At 42.3% G+C, this 18188-nt stretch overlaps 1 protein-coding gene across 2 annotated transcripts in view; it reads right to left on the reverse strand.

Moving 5' to 3' along the window:
• Nucleotides 1-18188, reverse strand: part of LOC113579229 (A disintegrin and metalloproteinase with thrombospondin motifs 7) — a 39756-nt gene that overhangs the window by 16679 nt on the left and 4889 nt on the right. The window contains exons 5-16 of one of the 2 annotated variants that reach the window (XM_035532377.1): nt 17803-17886; nt 17243-17367; nt 16442-16591; nt 13940-14083; nt 10925-11069; nt 9074-9166; nt 8743-8888; nt 7912-8081; nt 7669-7802; nt 5521-5641; nt 5030-5274; nt 2899-3034 (exon numbers count right to left, since the gene is read on the reverse strand). In XM_035532377.1, coding sequence (XP_035388270.1) covers nt 2899-3034; nt 5030-5274; nt 5521-5641; nt 7669-7802; nt 7912-8081; nt 8743-8888; nt 9074-9166; nt 10925-11069; nt 13940-14083; nt 16442-16591; nt 17243-17367; nt 17803-17886 — 1693 coding nt within the window. Of the gene's footprint in view, nt 1-2898; nt 3047-5029; nt 5275-5520; nt 5642-7668; nt 7803-7911; nt 8082-8742; nt 8889-9073; nt 9167-10924; nt 11070-13939; nt 14084-16441; nt 16592-17242; nt 17368-17802; nt 17887-18188 lie in introns of both variants that reach the window. The other variant, XM_035532376.1, reaches the window with a different exon arrangement.

The raw sequence follows: 18188 nt of genomic DNA on the forward strand, positions 1-18188 counted from the left end.
ATATTTCATCCAACACACTAAATTATTTTTGCAGTAGGAAAGCTGCGGTGGTCAAAATACAGTTTTAAGGGGCTCATAAGAACTCCACGGTTAGTGACATTTTACTACAACCAATAGCACCAACTCCATCAGTAATCATCCCAACTACCAACATGTAGCAACAATTTAAAGGGTGATCTACACTCTTAACCACAGTGATGTAAATGAAGAGAAGTTCATAACTTTTATCTAGCATATTATGAACTTTTTAAAAAATCCCATAGTTCCTTTCAGGATACTCATAAAAGGTCTGTAGACTGCTGGAAAGAGCCATTAAAGGGTGAACAGAAAACCAACTTCTTTTCGCTGAGGCACGTATAGATTTAGGCTAAGATAAGTTAATAGTCTGTTAATAGTCAACAGACTGCAGTAGTGGCAGCCCACAGCTTTGCATAGCATCATGTTTCTCTGGTTTAACATACCTCCTTCAGCCCTAGAATGGCTTAGTCATGCACCAATATGTTCAGTTATGGCAAGGGATGCCTCAAACAGTGCCGAGCACTGGTCCAAATTTGAAACGACAGACCTTAGAGCTATGAGGTATAGAAGTACACAGATCTTAATAATGTAAGGGAGCCATACTATACCATGTAAAGTGCTATAGTTTTAGCGCATTAACTGCTTTTGATGTTGCTTTAGTATTCACTGCATTGATCAAAATGGATTTTCAAGCATTCACAAAGGCAGAATCTTCTGTATGTCATTTCTGTACGAATTTCTGCCATCAATACAGCCTATTTGGTTTAGGTGGCCTGCCAGGCTCATTAAATAAAATGTGTTTTAGAGCACTGGACGAGCACTTCAGTCAAATTAAAAATGAATAGGCTTTAACCTCATCCAAATCTAATCGGTGTAACACACGGTGTAACACAAGTGGTTCGTTTGGAACAAGGAGCTGCAGTGCTTTCAACTGATTACAGACCAGTAATCACATTTATGAACAGCACAGCTCACAGTAAAATATAAAATAAGATGAATAGATTCAAGATTTGATAGCATATGAAGAGTGGTCTTTGCTGTCAATAACCAGTGAAGTGTGTGACATTCAGGACCAATATACTCTGCAAAGGAAGCCAATGAAACTGCAAGTTAGGAAAAATTCAAGCAAAGATTTTTCTTACCATAAACCAAACAAGACAGAAAGGAACACTACTGTAGTCTTATATTTCACAAAAATAAGTGTCTATAATGTAGTACGTTATGCAATTAGGAGAAACCAGAGGAGTGCTAATAAATATGACATTTTTACACCGATGTGGGACCAAGTGGTATGTTTACCTTGTGAAGAATTCCTGATTTATTTAGTAGGATATACTGAATTCTAAAAGTGGAAAATGAAAAACAGGACAAAGTGAAAGCAGAATTTTAACTACAATATTTAAATCTTTCATAGTGATTCACAACTGAGAGAAGTTCCAGTGGCTACTACAAATAATGGATGTTTTTTACAAAATGTTTTTAGAAGACTAGACATCTCATCAGTTAAATTATAGCCTTAATATTCTTCTGTGGTCACTCTAACTCTAGACTGAGTTCAGACTTACACCTGGAGCTGGTGGAATATGACTAACGGGTACCCAGAATATTACTGGCCCTTAAGGCCAGTTGCAAATAATTTCACTTTAAATCTATTATAGCTATTATAAATGTTATAATTAGTTAGGATTCACAATTCAAGATTCATTTTTATTTCATGGAATCTGTTTGAATAAGAATTGAAGATCTATACAACCTCCTCCTGCCATGTGTAAATCCATTAGATTCATGTGTCAGTGTATTCATACGCTCAGTCCCTTTCACTCAATCTCCATTTCCTGTTAGTCAGTCAACACATTTCATATCCTCTGGCATGTCAAATCTTTTGTCTGAAAAGACTGTTTTCATGAATCGCTTGTCATTTCAAGTCTGGGAATGACATTAAATGATAGGAAACGTGCAAGTGGCAAACGTTTGCAACACCCCAAGCTGTTCCAGTAAAACATATCTACAAGAAATACAGTAGCACAGAAGCAGATTAAGGACTGCACCCAATCAAATCTCTTCTGCATGTGGTAAAAAATTTTTTAAATAAAGAGCCCTTAAACACAATAACTAAATCACTTGAGATTCTCTTGATCACCAACCCCAAACTCTAGTGTCTAGCAGAGAGGCAACCCTGGGATCCAGCACAGGTTTCAAGATTACTTATATTTTTCTAGACAGACAAGTTACTAATATATACTAATATACTAATATAAGGATGCATCATCAACAATAACTTTAATGTTCAACTTACTGTCAGAAGAAAATACATTGGTGCAATTCAGAGATACAAGCACGTGCAGTATAACTAGTAAGTCTAAGGGTAATTAATATGAATATTACCTTTTACCAGTAAGTATGCAAAAAAGCATGGGAACTATGAATTATGACAGTGTGAGGCACAGAATAAAGAATGTTCTCAGATTAACAGATACCAAGAATTAAATGACTCGACATTTTTTATTGTGCACAGAGGGAGGGTGATTAGCCTAAATCCAAGGTTGAACATGGATTTATGTGACTAAAAATGTAAAGATACAATAAATGTATTTTTAGAAATATGTTTTTTGATCTGCTCATCTTATACACATGATATTTTTAATACACTGAAGCACAGCATTTTAGTTTACTTCGTCTTTGAACGACCATAATTTATCCAGCCCGATCCTCTTTTTTTTTATAGCAACGTATTTCACAGACGTAAACGAAATATGACAACACTGACATGCCCAAATTAAATGATATCCATTAAATCCTAGTGTTACCAAATCCGATCTAAACTGGGGATGCACTCCAGCTGCAGCCTGCCTGCTGGGAGTGGTTGGGCAGGCCACTTACCCGTGCCACAGGACACACTGCACTCTGTCCAGGCTCCATGTTTCCAGTAGAAGTCGGAGGCAGGGGTGCCTACTGGTGCCGCGGGCAGGATGTCCCTGTTGATGGTGTACTCGTACCTCACGCCAGGGTTGGTCTCCTGAAAGAGCAACTACAGCAGATGGGCAGCAGGTCAAGCAAAAAAAAACACACTAAGACACGCACGTGCCCACAAACACACACACACACACAAAGTCAAACACGAGCACAAACTGACTCCAAATCAAAGGGCAATGGTCAGAACAGTGTAAACATCATTCTTGCTCTGACACATATTCCAGAGGAGAGCTGGAGGAAAGCTCTGCTGAAGATTGATGCTACAACAAACAACACGTCAGCGAAAAACCAGCATTCATGGGCGTGTCGAGCACATTTTTCAGCCCAAATGCTTCCTCCCGTGTAAGCTTTGGACAAGGCAGCTGGCCAGAGAGGATCAAAGCAAAAACATCAGTTCAGATTGCCTCCCCCATCCCAACGTGGCCTGGACCTGCCTGGTAAACAAATCTCTCAAACGTGCAGTGAGATCCAGAGCCCGTTAACAGGCTGACAGCATCTGAGGATGAAGCTACTCTGAAGTGCCCTGGCTAACCGAACATGCTGGGGAGGAGAAGGGATTATTACTGCAGCGCAGTGCAGACAAAGCCTCACTCGCCTCTGCACATGGGCCACTCGACAAAGAGCTCAGGATAGCTCAGTGGGAGGAAGCCCTTTATGTGACGGCTTATGCTCCATCCCCCAGACTGGATCACGGCACTAATGAATCCTGCCTGCACTTTCATGTGGCTTCAGGATGAAACCCTGGCTTCAATTAGAGGCCTGTTTTGACACCCACCCATTCTCTATAATTAATCAAGGAAGGGTGGTTTAATCACTCTAACTGTTTAATGCCTATGAAGGTATTTGGCAAGCAAAAAGATAATCTACTCAAAAGATAATTATTTCTGTTTCCTTTACCACCAAGCTTTTTTTTTTTTTTTTTAAAACAAAAGTCAGAAGCAAACAATACCAACATGAAAAAGTAACAGTTCATCAATAAAATCAATTCCTTGATTACGTGAAGCCATGGGCACGCCGTCTTAGACTTGCCTAATGTTGAAAGATAAAAATGGTCTAATTTTCACTTATTTACTCTATATTGGGGACCTGGAATCTGCAGATCTGAAAACACGGCTCATGGAACACTATGAATAAGCATTCCTGAATCAATCATCTATGCCAGCCTCCCCTCCACATTTCCTACGGATGCAGATTACAGATCCTACAGATTAGATGAGTGAGAAATTAGTCTGTGTAGGAATTAGTAATCTGTGATGATGTTACCAAAATTAAAATAGCAGGGTCATGCCATAGCTCACACCTATTTATCTGTCCAAGCAGCCCCTGCAAGGGGAAAATCACCAGGGTTTGAGGTGGTCCAAAATGAGTAGGGTTTTTTTTAGTTGATCTGCTAATTCTACGGCCTTTTAGAGATTATCATAAATATATGAGCAAGTCCCATCGGTCTCTTGTTTGCTTGCTAGATGTTATATTGTTATGATAACATATGAATAAATGTTTGTTGAATGTTAACTTTCTCTGTATAACGAGGTAGCAAACCTGTAGTCACTGGTGATGTTCTGAAGACCTTAAGACTACTTTTGCCTGACTTGGTATGAAAACTCAAAAACTACTGGACAGTGTGTAAATTGTAAAATTAATATTCACTTACTAATATGCAATTTCTTGTAGATAATGGATCAGAGTTTCAACACATTTAGTCTTTATGTATTCACTGGTGTCCCTGTTACCTCTCCTTATTTCATGGTTCTTGTCTTGAAAATTAGTATTTTACTAAGCTGGTATGTTAGTATTTGGTAAGGACACTGCACTTTCCCGAGTTGCAAGAAACAGGCCTGCTTAACTAGCAGAAGAGGTGAGGAACTGCAACCCAGATCTGGCCAACATGCAGCTGTCATAAATCAAAACACTTGAGCTCTGTTATGTAATCTTTTGGCATCTGAAAAAATAAGTATTTTACCACAACTAACTGCATGCTTTTCAGACCAATTAAAATTCAGATTTGTGTTTTTCTTTTCCTGGAGGCCTGTTTTCCTACCTGAATCCACACTGGCTCCATGGTTGGGCCAGGGGAGGTGAGGTTCTCCAGGTGGCCAGTCCGCTCGTAAGTGAACACTGTCCCGGCCACCTTGTACTCTCCGTTCCACTGGATGGTCCAGCCACCGTTCAGGAAATACTTCTCTGGATCGTTGCTGCGGAGGGCCAGAAAATTCCCAGCCTCAGCCACCTCCTGAATAAGGATGTCTCGTGCTCCTTGTGGAATCAGGCCGATGTCTACATATCCTGGGAGAGAGAAGCAAACCAGCCTGTTATTAAATATTCCACATTTGAGATCGGAGCAGTGTTCGCTAACCGTCACGGCACTCATGACACATGAAAGAGCAGAGTGTAAACTGATGCAGCTCTAGCTTTTTATCAGCAAGAAGCAAAAACAAACTGCAAATTTGTACAACTCACAGCCACATGTCACATTTCTATTCGAAGGTCCCTGTTGAGAGTATAGTTGGTAAAAAAAAGGCCCAGTCGTACCCAGCCCCTCGGTCTCCTCAAAGGTCCTGTGCACGGTTTCACATGTGGACCCGTTGCCATGACACACTCCACACCGGTCCTCCATGGCACTGGAGTCAATCTCATAATCACAACCAATACTCTAAAACAAACAGCAGCACAGTAATTGGCAACAGGACACTAGCTTTGTCTTTAAGCATGTTTATCATAGAGAGTGTTATTATGAAATGCGTCTTTTATACAGTGACATATTCATTCAGAATTTTTTATGAGATTGATAGAAAATTAAATTTTTTTTTTTAAATCAAAGATTCATAGAGGGCTCTCTCTCTCTCTCTCTCTCTCTCTCTCACACACACACACAGACACATACATACATACATACACATACATACATACATAATATATATATATATATATATATATATATATATATATATATATATATATATATATATATATATATATATATATAAACATGGAAAATATTCATGCCTTTGGAGTGCTCTTAAGGAATCTCTAGAGTCTCCAGGACTACAAAGTGATGATATCATTAATATTTAAGAAATTCTTGGCCCTGTAGGGTGAACAGTACTGCAGTGATAAGCACAGTCACACACAAAAGCAAGGGTAAATTCACCATATGTAATTATACATCAAATACTGTATACATCTGAATAAACATTAATATTTAAATGCTTATTTTTTCTTCTTCTTTCTATTTTGAGGTCAAGCCATAGTTATATTTCTCATTTATGTTGAATGCTTGGGAAAGGGGAATGTTTCAGGTCCATTTTGGTCAAAGTGTTAGTATGCTTTGTGCATGTTGACAAATGAATAAGGAATAAGGCAACTTGCAAGTCAGAGCTGGATGGACATCATCTGACAGCAGTGAGGCTTGTCACGGTGTGCCAGGCACTCAGCCACACACGCACAGACACAGACACAGACACACACAGACACACACACACAGACACACACACACACACACACACACATCACACCTATCCTCAATCACCTGAGCACCTGTGCCTTGTTTGTCTCTTTTGTTCTCTCAACTATTTAAGCCATCAGTTATTCCGCTCTAGTGCTGTGCAGTATTTGCCTACCACACTCTAGAAAGATGCGACTCTGCTGTGTCTCAGTGTCCTGAGCTTATTAACCGTTTAGGTTGCATTTAGCCACCTCACTGCTCTGCTCTTCAGTTAGTTTCTTTATTCCAAAATGGAGAATAAAGTCTCTCCTTCTCACTACTTGAGTCTCGCTCTCTCCCTGCCATGGAGCTGTTTTAATATAAAAAAAACCCAGCTGTAATGCCTGTATTTTTTTGATACAGTCTGTGCATGCTTGTGCTCTCAAAAAAGTAACCCTGGATGACAAAAACCTGGGATGCCTATATATGGAAATGGAATTCAGTTTGAACAAATGCACACATGGCACCAGCATAAGACACTGTGCCCTTGCACACACATGCAGTGCTACCCCACTAGTGAATGGACACCATTCATCACTGAGCCAACGCAACAAAACATGATCGAACAACTTATTCTACTAAAATAAGCTCTGTGCCAACAGCTCCCCTGAGCAGAGTGCTGTGCTGGAATACAGCAGCTATCCAAAACAAACACACTGCACTTAACAATTGGGTGTGCTTGCTTAAAATTAAAGTTAACCCCTATAGGGCAGATTGCTATGGAGGGTGTGAAAGTGGAATCCACCTCTGCATGAACCAAAATGACTGTTTGGGCCAAGCACTGGAAGCTTGAGTGAACTACGGGACCCTCAGGGTGAATGACATGGTAGTGTTCTGCTGAAAATAATGCAAGTGTAAGGCCACATTTTCAGCACATTAAACAAATCCAGATCAGAATTCAGCCAGATGTACAGAGATATGTAACAAATTCTGCACATATGCATACGGGCAAGTTGGCTCAGGTCATACAGTGACTCAAATGCTCTTACTCTGGATTTGTCAAAAGTCTGGAGGCATCATAATCGAAGCAGCCACTGTGGTGAGCAGTGGTGAACCAGCTGGGAACGCTGTTTCATGAGAACTATTTCTTCTGTTTTCTCGATCCACTGTTGCACACATCACGTGAGGCTGAGAACATGCCTGTTCCAGCAGCTGTTTCAGAAGGAGGGGAGCGAGAGATCAAAGGGGTCACGAACCTTACAGATGCCGTTGATGCACATGTCCCGGCTCCAGCTGTCTTCGTAGCACCGGGTACCGTCGATTACAGCATCCATCATCTTCTCTGAGAAATACTCATTCACCGGGCGGCAGTGCAGCTCACAGGGGTTGACTGAAAAAAGAGCAGGATTCTGATGTATCTGCAAGAAATAGTTCCACAAGCAAACAGCAGCCTAACCAAAGCCGTGCATGCAGCAACCACTGCAATAGGCGATGCTCACTTCGGTTATTGATATGCATCCATTTGTAGAACCTGCCCTTATAAGGCACGGTGTTGAACCTGCTGCACTGGACATATCTGAAGCTTGGCTGGTCCAGGGAACACAGCTCCTGGTTACAGATTCTGTATCTGCGACGCTCCCCCAGGCAGTATTTGCCTCCGTTCCTTGGACTGAACAATGGAGAAGAAATTGAGGCCTGGAGGCAACTGCAAACTGGGGTTGGCACCAGAGACCAGAGGAGAAAAGTAAAATGTAATCAACATTTGACTTTTATCAGTGCATATTAGGGCATTACATTACGAAGAGGTTTTTTTCTGCAAGCAGATGTTACTAGTGTTTGAAAAAGTGATGTTTTTCTTATAATTTCCTGTTGGTGTTTTTTAATATGAAGCCAAAATCCTGCTCATAACACTAGAAACAGATGTTCCACGTGTATTTTCCCCATTACCACTTTGAACACAAGTGGGCCATAAGGTCTGTAACCACAACAATGTGTGCATGTCTCAGTATATCTCCACGTTTTCCGCACATTGATATTGTCAGCCTCTAAAATCATGTTAATTCAAACAGGCAGAGATACAATGAAGATGTTCCTACAGCAGTAAAGGTGTAGGAGCAGTTGTCAGTAAATAAATGACTGGTTATAAAAATCACAGACCATTTAGCATGCCATACACACTTTATGCATGCTAAAACTAGGTCATCAGGAGCTCAAACACACTGGGGTGTGTGCGTGTGTGTGTGCTTGTGTGTGTGTGTGCGCGTGCGCGCACACATATTATATCTTTAGAATGTGCTGCAGAGAGCGCTTGCAATGCAGGACTCACGTACGCCGGACTAACACAGTCTCTCTGGGCGTTCTGCACGCCAGCACCGCAGGTGCGGCTGCAGGTGGACCACTCGCTCCATGCCTCCCAGCCACCGTCCACCGTCTGCGGCTGGCGCTCCACCTCCACACAGTCGCCACTCAAACACCACTGGCAATGAAGCACCACCACATAGTCAGCCACAGTAGCCCAGAAACGTCTAGGAAGGAACGCAACAGAGCCTGCACACCTCTGTCACCAGCAGCAAGAGACGGCCGGAGTGAAGTGGAAGTGCGGAGAAGCAGAGTGCTCATGGTGAGGGAGAAGCAAGCACAAGCAGACTCGCCCTGGATTACCTTGCCTTCACCACACCTGGTCCCGTCCACCGCTCCGTCCAGCTTTGAGTGACAGGTGGAGTCCACGGTGCACCACAATGTGCTGCAAACATTCTACAAAGGTGGGAAAACATATGCATGCAAATGGAACATATTAGACATAAATGCATGTAGAATGTTTACTTCAATATAGGGGGAAATTTCATCTGGTGCGATTGCATGCAAATAAACATAACAATGAAATTCCAGATTTCTGAACCATTTCCATGATCTCATCGCCATTGGGGGACGGCTGGGCTATCCGGAATAGTTTTGTGACCTCCACTCTGTCTCTGTCTGGCATTTATAATTCAAAAGCTGAGGATATGTAACTACATTTGAGGATGTCTGAAATGCCTCTGGGAGAACTAAGCCTGTACCCAAGACACACTGTGCACTGTTTTATCACGAAACAACCCATTTATCTCCTCCACTGTAAATCCTCAGAGTCTGATAAGAGCACAGGGGGTTGACATGCATGAGGGGAATGAGTTTGGGTAAGATAACCCTACCCTGCAGTTTGTCTCTGACATTTTAGCAAGAGATTGAAGGAGGCTAATTTTATGCCAAGAGCATAATCAGTGGTGGCCATCTGACTGTCACAGAAGGCTCATTGGCTTGCACGGCCCACGTTAGTAATGGTGGATGACATCTCTGTAAACACCAAATGAGAACTGATGTCATTCTGTTTGCAAATTTGCAACATGCAAGAAGCCTCAATAAATTTCCGCTTTAGCTACCAAATCAAGTTTTCCACCTTGAGGACTCCACTTACATTAACAGAAAAACTGGGCTATTTGATGAGGTTTTTGACTTATTATTTGTGACTAAAATATAACATTTGCACTACAGGCATATCATAAATAAACTGTAACTTAATCTAGGCATAGCCAATGGCATGCTGGGATATCTTGAAAATGACATCATGCTGAGAAATGTATGGTATCAGGGTAGGGAGATATGAGACTTCCTGTAAGCCAGAGATGTGTGCTTCCTTTCTCTTCCTGCTAAAACCCTGGGAGTAGCAAAATCTGAAAGCTCTCATATCACTGAGCCTGCTCTCCTTCTCAGCAAGGAACAACACCTAGCACAACCGTGCACTCCATAAGATCTCCGCCTAAGGATATCAAACTAGAGCCTCGGCTAGCAGCCACAGGCCTTATATCACCTCAGTCTCCCACGGGTACTTGTCAGTCACAGTACCCATTAGCCTGTTGTGGTTTTGCAGCCCGGGACATGCTGGGGATTTATTTGGTCTTAGTTACTTGGGTAAATACCACTTAATCAGCGCAGAGAAATGGATGATAAAGGAATGGACCCCTGTTGTGTTAGAATTCCCCCTTCATTCTGCAACATGGGCAACTTAAACAAACCACGCTGTTAGCGACAGCCACTAACTCATTCACATACAGACAAAGCACAGACATCAGCTAGTGCCAGAGGCCTCTTCCTCCTTCATGAACAAACACAGCCTCGTGACTGGCAGTTCACAGTGTGTATGAGTGATGGCTTCTCTTATTTATAGAAAATATTGCACTGTTTTAGCACTACATGTGGTACTTCCCACTACGGTATTATCTGGTAGGGTATATATCATTCCTTTAAATAATTTCTGCACAGTTCATAAATATCACATAGTGCGGTTACAGATTCTTTCATTCTGTGTTCTCTATGTCTATGTCATCTCTGAACTGCGACAGTGAATATTTTGTGCATCAGTTGGGTGTTGGGAAGCTTGTTTTCTCCCTGCAGCCTGTTCTGCATCGGACAGCGGTGCGCAGGGGTGGTCTGGGAGCGGGGCGGAGGTGTGCGAAGCACGGTGGCATCTCTTACGTCCACATCATCACAGGGCTGTGAGCTGGAGCCGTACTGGAGCCGGCACTGATGCGCAGCGTTATAGAGGACTCCGGGCAGCATAGTGGGTGTGGCCAGCTTGTTCCGGCCAGGCGGGTCATCCAGGCACCAGCCCCAGCCTCGGCTATTGGACACCGATACACCCACACACACACCCCCACCCGCCACACACACACACACACAAGCACACCCAGACACAGACACACATGCTGTCTATACAGTCTACAGAGATAGCACCCCTACAAAAATAACTGCTTATTGCTTGTCACCTGTTCTCTTAGTGGTCCTATGCCCATCACTGCCTAATTAAAATTAAAGTTGCTATTTCAACAGATGGCAGTAGCTCTGTCCTACGTGACTGGCTCTGAGGTGCTAGAGGCTGCCTAAGGCATAGAAGCACGTTTGTGCAGGCAGAATCAATGACAGCTTAAAGGAGCTGAAAATGAGGTAGCTGGCCATAATTGCTCCCCTCTCCAAATGCAGCCTCAGCCAGCTCGAGAATCCAGTTCTCAGCATCATTAAAAAAAAGGCAACCAGGGTAATCAGCAGAGATCTTCATTCTGTCACGATCAAATCCTACAGGCATACCGCAACGTTCCGATTTCACACTTCAGATTTGTATTAATCCCTTTTTACATTTTTGGAAGGCTAGTTTGAGATAGAAGTTTAATAACACCAACTGCCAAAACCTCTACATAGGAGAGTTAATTGCTGTCAGTTGGTTTCAGTGTATTAAATATGGTGGAGTGTCTGTCTTTAATCATTTTAGGGCTATTTCCTGATGAAAGATAAAGGTTCAGTCACTTCTGTTGGATAGATAATTATTTTCAGTTAAAGCAGTGACAGCATTATATTGAAAAAGGTGAGAGCTAAGAAAAGCAGAAAGAAAACAAACAATAACCATTTCAGATAGTTTGGTCAATGAAGAGGAAAATGTCTGGTATATGTATAAGGTCAGCTCTCATCTGGTCATCTGGAAAAGTCATGTGGTGGTACAGCCGCAGGCAGCACCACATGAAACAGATCACAAAATTTCACAGGTAGCACTTGGACTGATAAGATTAGTAAACAAATGTAGACGTGATTATGGCAGACTAACTTAAGAGCAATATTAAAATAAATCCCAGTAGCTGAGATAATTAGACGTTTTGAAACAGTATCTCCAGATGCAACTGCCTTCTCTATTTCCTGCTTCTCTACTGCTGCTACTTGTGTCATGTAATGTAAGCTATGCCTCGTTGCTCTCGTCTTCTCCACTCGTTGAAGAGTAGGCGTTGCGTTTGGACGTGCACTATCTGACCATTGGCCGTGTCTGCAGAAGTCACTGTCATAACGACCAGGCACACTGTGCTCCGTGCTACTCTTCCTGCAGGACATAGTGGGAAGGACACTTCATCACTCCCCCAAACACACACACACACACACACACACACACTACCCCGCAGAGGAGGATGTGGCTTGGAGCCAAAAAGCTGGGGATAATTTCAGTCAGTGACAGCCGCTGGGAGACAGGGAGACGGGGTAACAGGCTCTAGCAAACCTAACCTTTATTGAGCTGCCATATAGCAGAACTTAAGCAGGAGCTTTATAGACAATGTCTAGTCACCCATAACTAATTCACATCTGGTGCATTCACATCTGGTCACTGGAAAATGGATCTTCCTGAAGGATGTTTCTGAAGTGCTCGGTTAATGCTTATGGTTAAGACACAGTTGGTCTCTGGTCCATCTTGCATATAAAAGTGTTGTGGCATTTGAGTTTCTCCATAAGTGGGTTTGTGGTGTATCCTTTAAGATGTTTTCTGTTAAAAGCACTGTTGTCGCACAACTGAAACTGTAATCAGTAATTGATGTAGTGTATTACATCAGTATGGCAGTGTATTTTGATTACTATCCAAACACTTTCCAACTGCTCTCCATATACGGATATTACTGCTTTGGCCGTGGTCTGATGTTTATCATTAAGTATGATTTTAGCTACAGTTCATGTCATTACCTCCTTCCTTGTTAAAATTGCCTGGTTGGTTTTTAGCAAATCATCAATTCAAACTTATGGAACCACAAGAAATTGCTTAATTTATACAAAGAATATCTGTAATCTGATTAGCATTTGTTTACAACTGTTTTTATTTGGTTTACAACTTTTAGGAATTAGTTTTTATTTGTCATTTAAATTCATAACATGGGTTACTCCAACTATGATTTTAAAAAATAATTTCTAGAGCAAGTGTTAATTAACCAAAGTAAATTCATTTGTTCTTCTCATTTCGTGCTCTTCTTTTAACTTGATATGCGGCACCTCCATGGCTATCCAAACAATGACCTCAGCTCCTTGCTCAGGAAAATGTGTTTGACAGCGGTGGTGAGAGAGGATGGGAGAAGACTGAACCAAGTGTAGGTAGGAACAATCACGACCTCCAGGCAGGTGTTAAGAGAAATGCATACTGCTGATACCAGCTAGCCTTGACTCAGTGAAATGGCCCAGGGCCTTCCACTACTACCCTATTGGCTGCTTTGAAATTTGATCCGCCAGGTCCCCCCCACCACCACCGGGGTTACACTTAATGGGCGCCAGCTGGTGTAACATGGCATTGGCGAGACTTTGACAGGAGAAAACATGGCCAGGAGGCTGCTTGGAAATTGGAACTGTTCACACACCCTTTAGCAGCAGCTAAAGAGAGGTAATACAGGAGCAAAACACAGGCCCAGCAGCAATACCACAAACTTACAAATAAGAAGTACAGCTCAGCAATGTGTGTTCCGACATACCCCATATGGAAACAAGTCAGAGGAATTAGAGATTTGATGTGATTGGTCACTCACGCCATCCAACAAGTATAATTCATAGAACCTGTAATCAATCTTTCTTAAACTGGTATTACGGTACAAACAGCAAAGCTAAAATGACAACTCTCTTTCATACAGGAGACATGGAAAACGACAGAGAGAGCAGGACAGAGGTAGAGAGCAAGAGATCATGCAGCGCATTACTCACTCCAGGAAGCGGGTGATATACTGGCGGCTGCAGCGAGACCAGTTAGGTGGAGAAGTCCCGTACAGGAGCCGGGGGGACATGACGAGCGGCCTCTTCCCGACCGGCTCGCAGTTGTTTCCGCTGCCATCGTGCTGGATCCCGAAGCTGCAGCACAGGGCAATATCTCACACAGAGGTCACAGGGGTCAACTTTCATCCTTTCATACTTCACATCTGAAAACCAATCTATTTTAATATGGAATATTAGACTCTGTCTGGGATATTATGTGAGCTATGTATAAATAAATGTGATATTTTGTGGGCTTTGCATAAATACATTATTTTAAATCCCTTGAATGGGATATTTTTCACACATGCTATCGTCTCTTTCAGCCTCCAGGAAGGTGAATATATTTGCTTGACCACATGGCAACAGTGCCAAAGCAAAAACATTTTCTGACTCACTCAGGGCTCCCACATGGCTAAAAGAAACTGGCTAAAAGGTTTTTTGTCAGACATAGAGACACGGAGAAAGGTCTTGATGATAAAGACCTTTGTAACCACCAGCTGCAGTCCAGGAGTTTAAAGAGCTTAAATGGGAGTTTAAATGGGAAAGATGTGCCATTCATACATTTTTATTGCTAATTAATGAATGTGATAACAGTTTTTAATCAGACTGGGGGCACTATGTCATGATACTTCAGTTCAGTCTATGGATAATTGTTTCTGTATTAAATGAAAGGTGATGGAGAAATGTTTTTGGCATAAGTGGAATTTTCAACTTCTGTGCACAGTCTGTTATGTACAGTGAGGAATGTTTGTACTAGAGGGCTACATTTGCCAACTTTCTACTGAAGCAAAACCTGAGAAGGACCGTCCCACAGATATTCTCTTAAGACTATCGGAACTGTTCTATAAAAGCTGCAGTCAGAAAGCCATGTTATCACTTCCTTCTTGTAAAAGGTCTCCACATTTATCAGTCACTTCTTTTGTTTAAATTTCTAAGTGCTGAGTGCTTGTTACACTCGGACGTGAGACGCAAGTGCAAAAATGCAAAATGTTTATTTCAAGAATAAAAGACAACAATTGAGAAAAAAAGCTTCACAAACAGAGCAGAGAGTCAGGCTGGCAGAGTCTAGGACTGTTCCATCCAAAGCTCTGAATGCTGGCAACTGTGGGGTTTGAATAGGGTGCTAATAAATGAGGAACATGTGACAGTGATGATTGGATAAGAGGGTGATTGTGATGGGGGTGGCTGAGTAATGTGATTGATGTGTAGGTGATGTGTGCTGTGTGAATGTTGGCTGGATATCGCCAGGGCGTGACAGTATTATTCCTTGGGTAGATTAAATTTTTTAGCAGTAAATTTATATTACTATAAATAATATAAACTACATTACTATATATTATTTATATTACTCATTCCAGTTTCGCAGGTATTAATAAAAAATCTAGTGCTTCAAATTCCCCCCTAGGCGTACAGGAAGATTTGGTTGAGTTATATATAGAAAAGTCAAAAGATTGCACTGGTGTCAGGTGTCACGTTTAGCCTCTTCTAGTGTCCTTATCGGCATGGTTACCCTAGCTCGTGTATTTGCTTCCGTGTTTCGTTTTGTCTACCCTTCATTTGTGACACCTGTGTCTTGTTAAATTCTTATTAGTATGTGTATTTAAACCCTGTCTTGTCTCTGTTTGTTTAATGTCGTGTCGTGGTTGTCGTAGTTATTTGTGCATATCCTTCCTTATGTAAATCATGTTGTTCCTTATAACCTGCTTCCCTTTTCCGTTGCCGTGTGTTTATGATATGTTCCAGGACTCTCCACATTGGTTCACTGACCCTGGACTGTTATAATGATTATGATCATTATAACATAACATTACCCATAATAAATCTCTCCATTCACCGCGTATGCGTCCGGACTTTAGTAGTAGTAGAATTAGCAGTATGCCTTGTGTATACAGTATAATCAGGCTTCCTCGAAGAGAACTTGGACCTGTTGTAATAAAAACAGTCTCTTGTTTATTCTTACGGAGAAGAGGATGGTTAATTAGAGACTTCCAAAGGCCACCTGTGATTACTGTAATCCTCACATAGCACAGGAACAAACCACCGAATCAAGGCAGGCTCAGAACAGCAGATACCCCAGCAGACCCTCCAAACAGACATGTCGTGCAGGCCACCGTCTCACGCCAGACTGTTCAGACGAGGGCCACATTCCACTTCACACCCACATCCATTAATCTGCCCCTGCACAGAGCAGCACTGTGGCCCAGCCTCTAAACCGGCGATAACTGGGCCAGTCTGGTCCTACTTCTCATACTGACACTACGTTTTAACCCTCAGCACCATCTACAAACGAAGCTTGCTTGCGAAGCTTAATCAGACAGTCATAGTGTTTTGCATGTGCACAAAAAGGACGCTAATGCAGCAATCGCTTTAGGCTTAACACACGTGCGCTGTCACACACGCTCAGCTTGGAGATCCCCGGCTGCATCCTGGTGTAGGGTGAGGGCCGAAACTTACTTGTGGCCGAGCTCGTGGGCGATGGTGAAGGCCAGCGGCAGGCCCGTGTCCTCACTGATGCTGCAGCTGCGATGGGGCTGGCACATCCCCGCCACGTGCGACAGCCCCAGCGTCTCGCACGGCTTGTTGGTGGCGGCGCAGATGTCTTTCCTGTGCCAAACCGAAGCGTCAGTCGTGCCCACGCTGAGCGCGGGCTCCGCCAGTAACAGAGGGTTAGCAGCTCAGCTCGTCTCAGTGCCCACGCTGCCATCCCCTGGCACAGACAAGCCTGGCATGCTCTCTGTGATTGCCCTGCAGACCAAGTGGCCACTCTGCCAGCCAGTGGGCAGAATTAACTCCCACCATGCAGGATGCCTAACACAGGCCTAAGTGACAATTCCCAACAGGGCCCATAAATATGAAATCCATTTATGTAAAAGGCTCATCCATTATAAGTACTCACAGCACACATGGACAGATGCTGCCATTGTGTAGCTTTGTTAACTTTCCATAATATTAAGCTTGTTAAGAGCCTTTTGGAAAAAACGCAAACTTTTCCAAATGGGTGTGTGTATTATGGGAACTATTAGCCTGGTGTGACACGGGCAGGGATGAGGCAAAGCACCGTGCAAAACTCAATAGTAAACAATCCACACAGATTAATCATAGGCTGGGTAACAGAAACAAAGAGCTGGAACACTGAGGAAACGCCCTCTTAAATCACTTTCTTAAAATGGACTTTTTTACTTCAGGTCCTGTTCAGAGGAGAAGGCTTTCAGAGTCTCAGTGCAACTTTTCCTGTAATGCATAATGAGCGAGCACCTGGTAAGCAGGACAGCAACGTCATGATGGACTGGATGTTCATCTCCCTTCGTATTGAGGCGCTTCTGCCATTTGCAGAAGCTGCTGAGACTGTTGTCCGCATGGTGGGTGATCTTCAGGTCTTCCTGATTGCATCAGAGACACGAAATACAAAACAAAACAAAACAAAAACTTCAGAAATTAAAGGAGCATTAACAAAGCACTTCAAAAATAAGGCTATTCAACCTACAACTCAAAGAGACAGTAATGCACCCAGGCATCTTTTCATAGCTTGAGAGAAATAATTACTAGCTCAATGAAAGAACAGATGAATGATAATTTGCATGTATATTTTATACAATATATTTTGATGCTTTAGCCAAAAAATATTTTTAAATTAAAGCAAGTTGGAAATGACAAAGAAAAGTTTTGCATAACTGCATATATATTTATTCATTTCTTGAATGCATTTAATGTTCCTTTTGGTTACTGTCTATTATAGACAATCTGATTCACATGCTACCATTCACATTATTTACAAGCTACCAATGACCTTTACACTTACTGCTTTTCTATCTTACCTCATCCTGTTCCAGCAGAATAAGTCGCACAACAACAATGTTGATGGAATTTCCAATGCTGGCATCACGAAATAGCCCTGCAACCTGTAAAAAAAGTGCCGTAATCCACATGACAGTGAAGGGCCTTGGTGACACCCCTCTCTTAAATTTTTTACGGTTTAAAAAAATCACAAATATGAAAGTCCTTGTGCACGAGAAAAGTAAGTAGACCGACAAGCTGTCACTGAACACAAAATAAAAAGCTACAATAGTCTTCAAAAGGTAAAAGGCTATTAATAATGTACTAACTTTTAATACAACTGAGGATGCAGACTGGCTTTCTCCCACCACAGTACATCTCACCCTCTCTCACATGCCAAAACATCCCCTTTGAGGTCTGGGAGATG

The sequence above is a fragment of the Electrophorus electricus genome, chromosome 1 (assembly GCF_013358815.1).
Source record: "Electrophorus electricus isolate fEleEle1 chromosome 1, fEleEle1.pri, whole genome shotgun sequence".
In the NCBI taxonomy this organism is placed as follows: Eukaryota; Metazoa; Chordata; class Actinopteri; order Gymnotiformes; family Gymnotidae; genus Electrophorus; species Electrophorus electricus.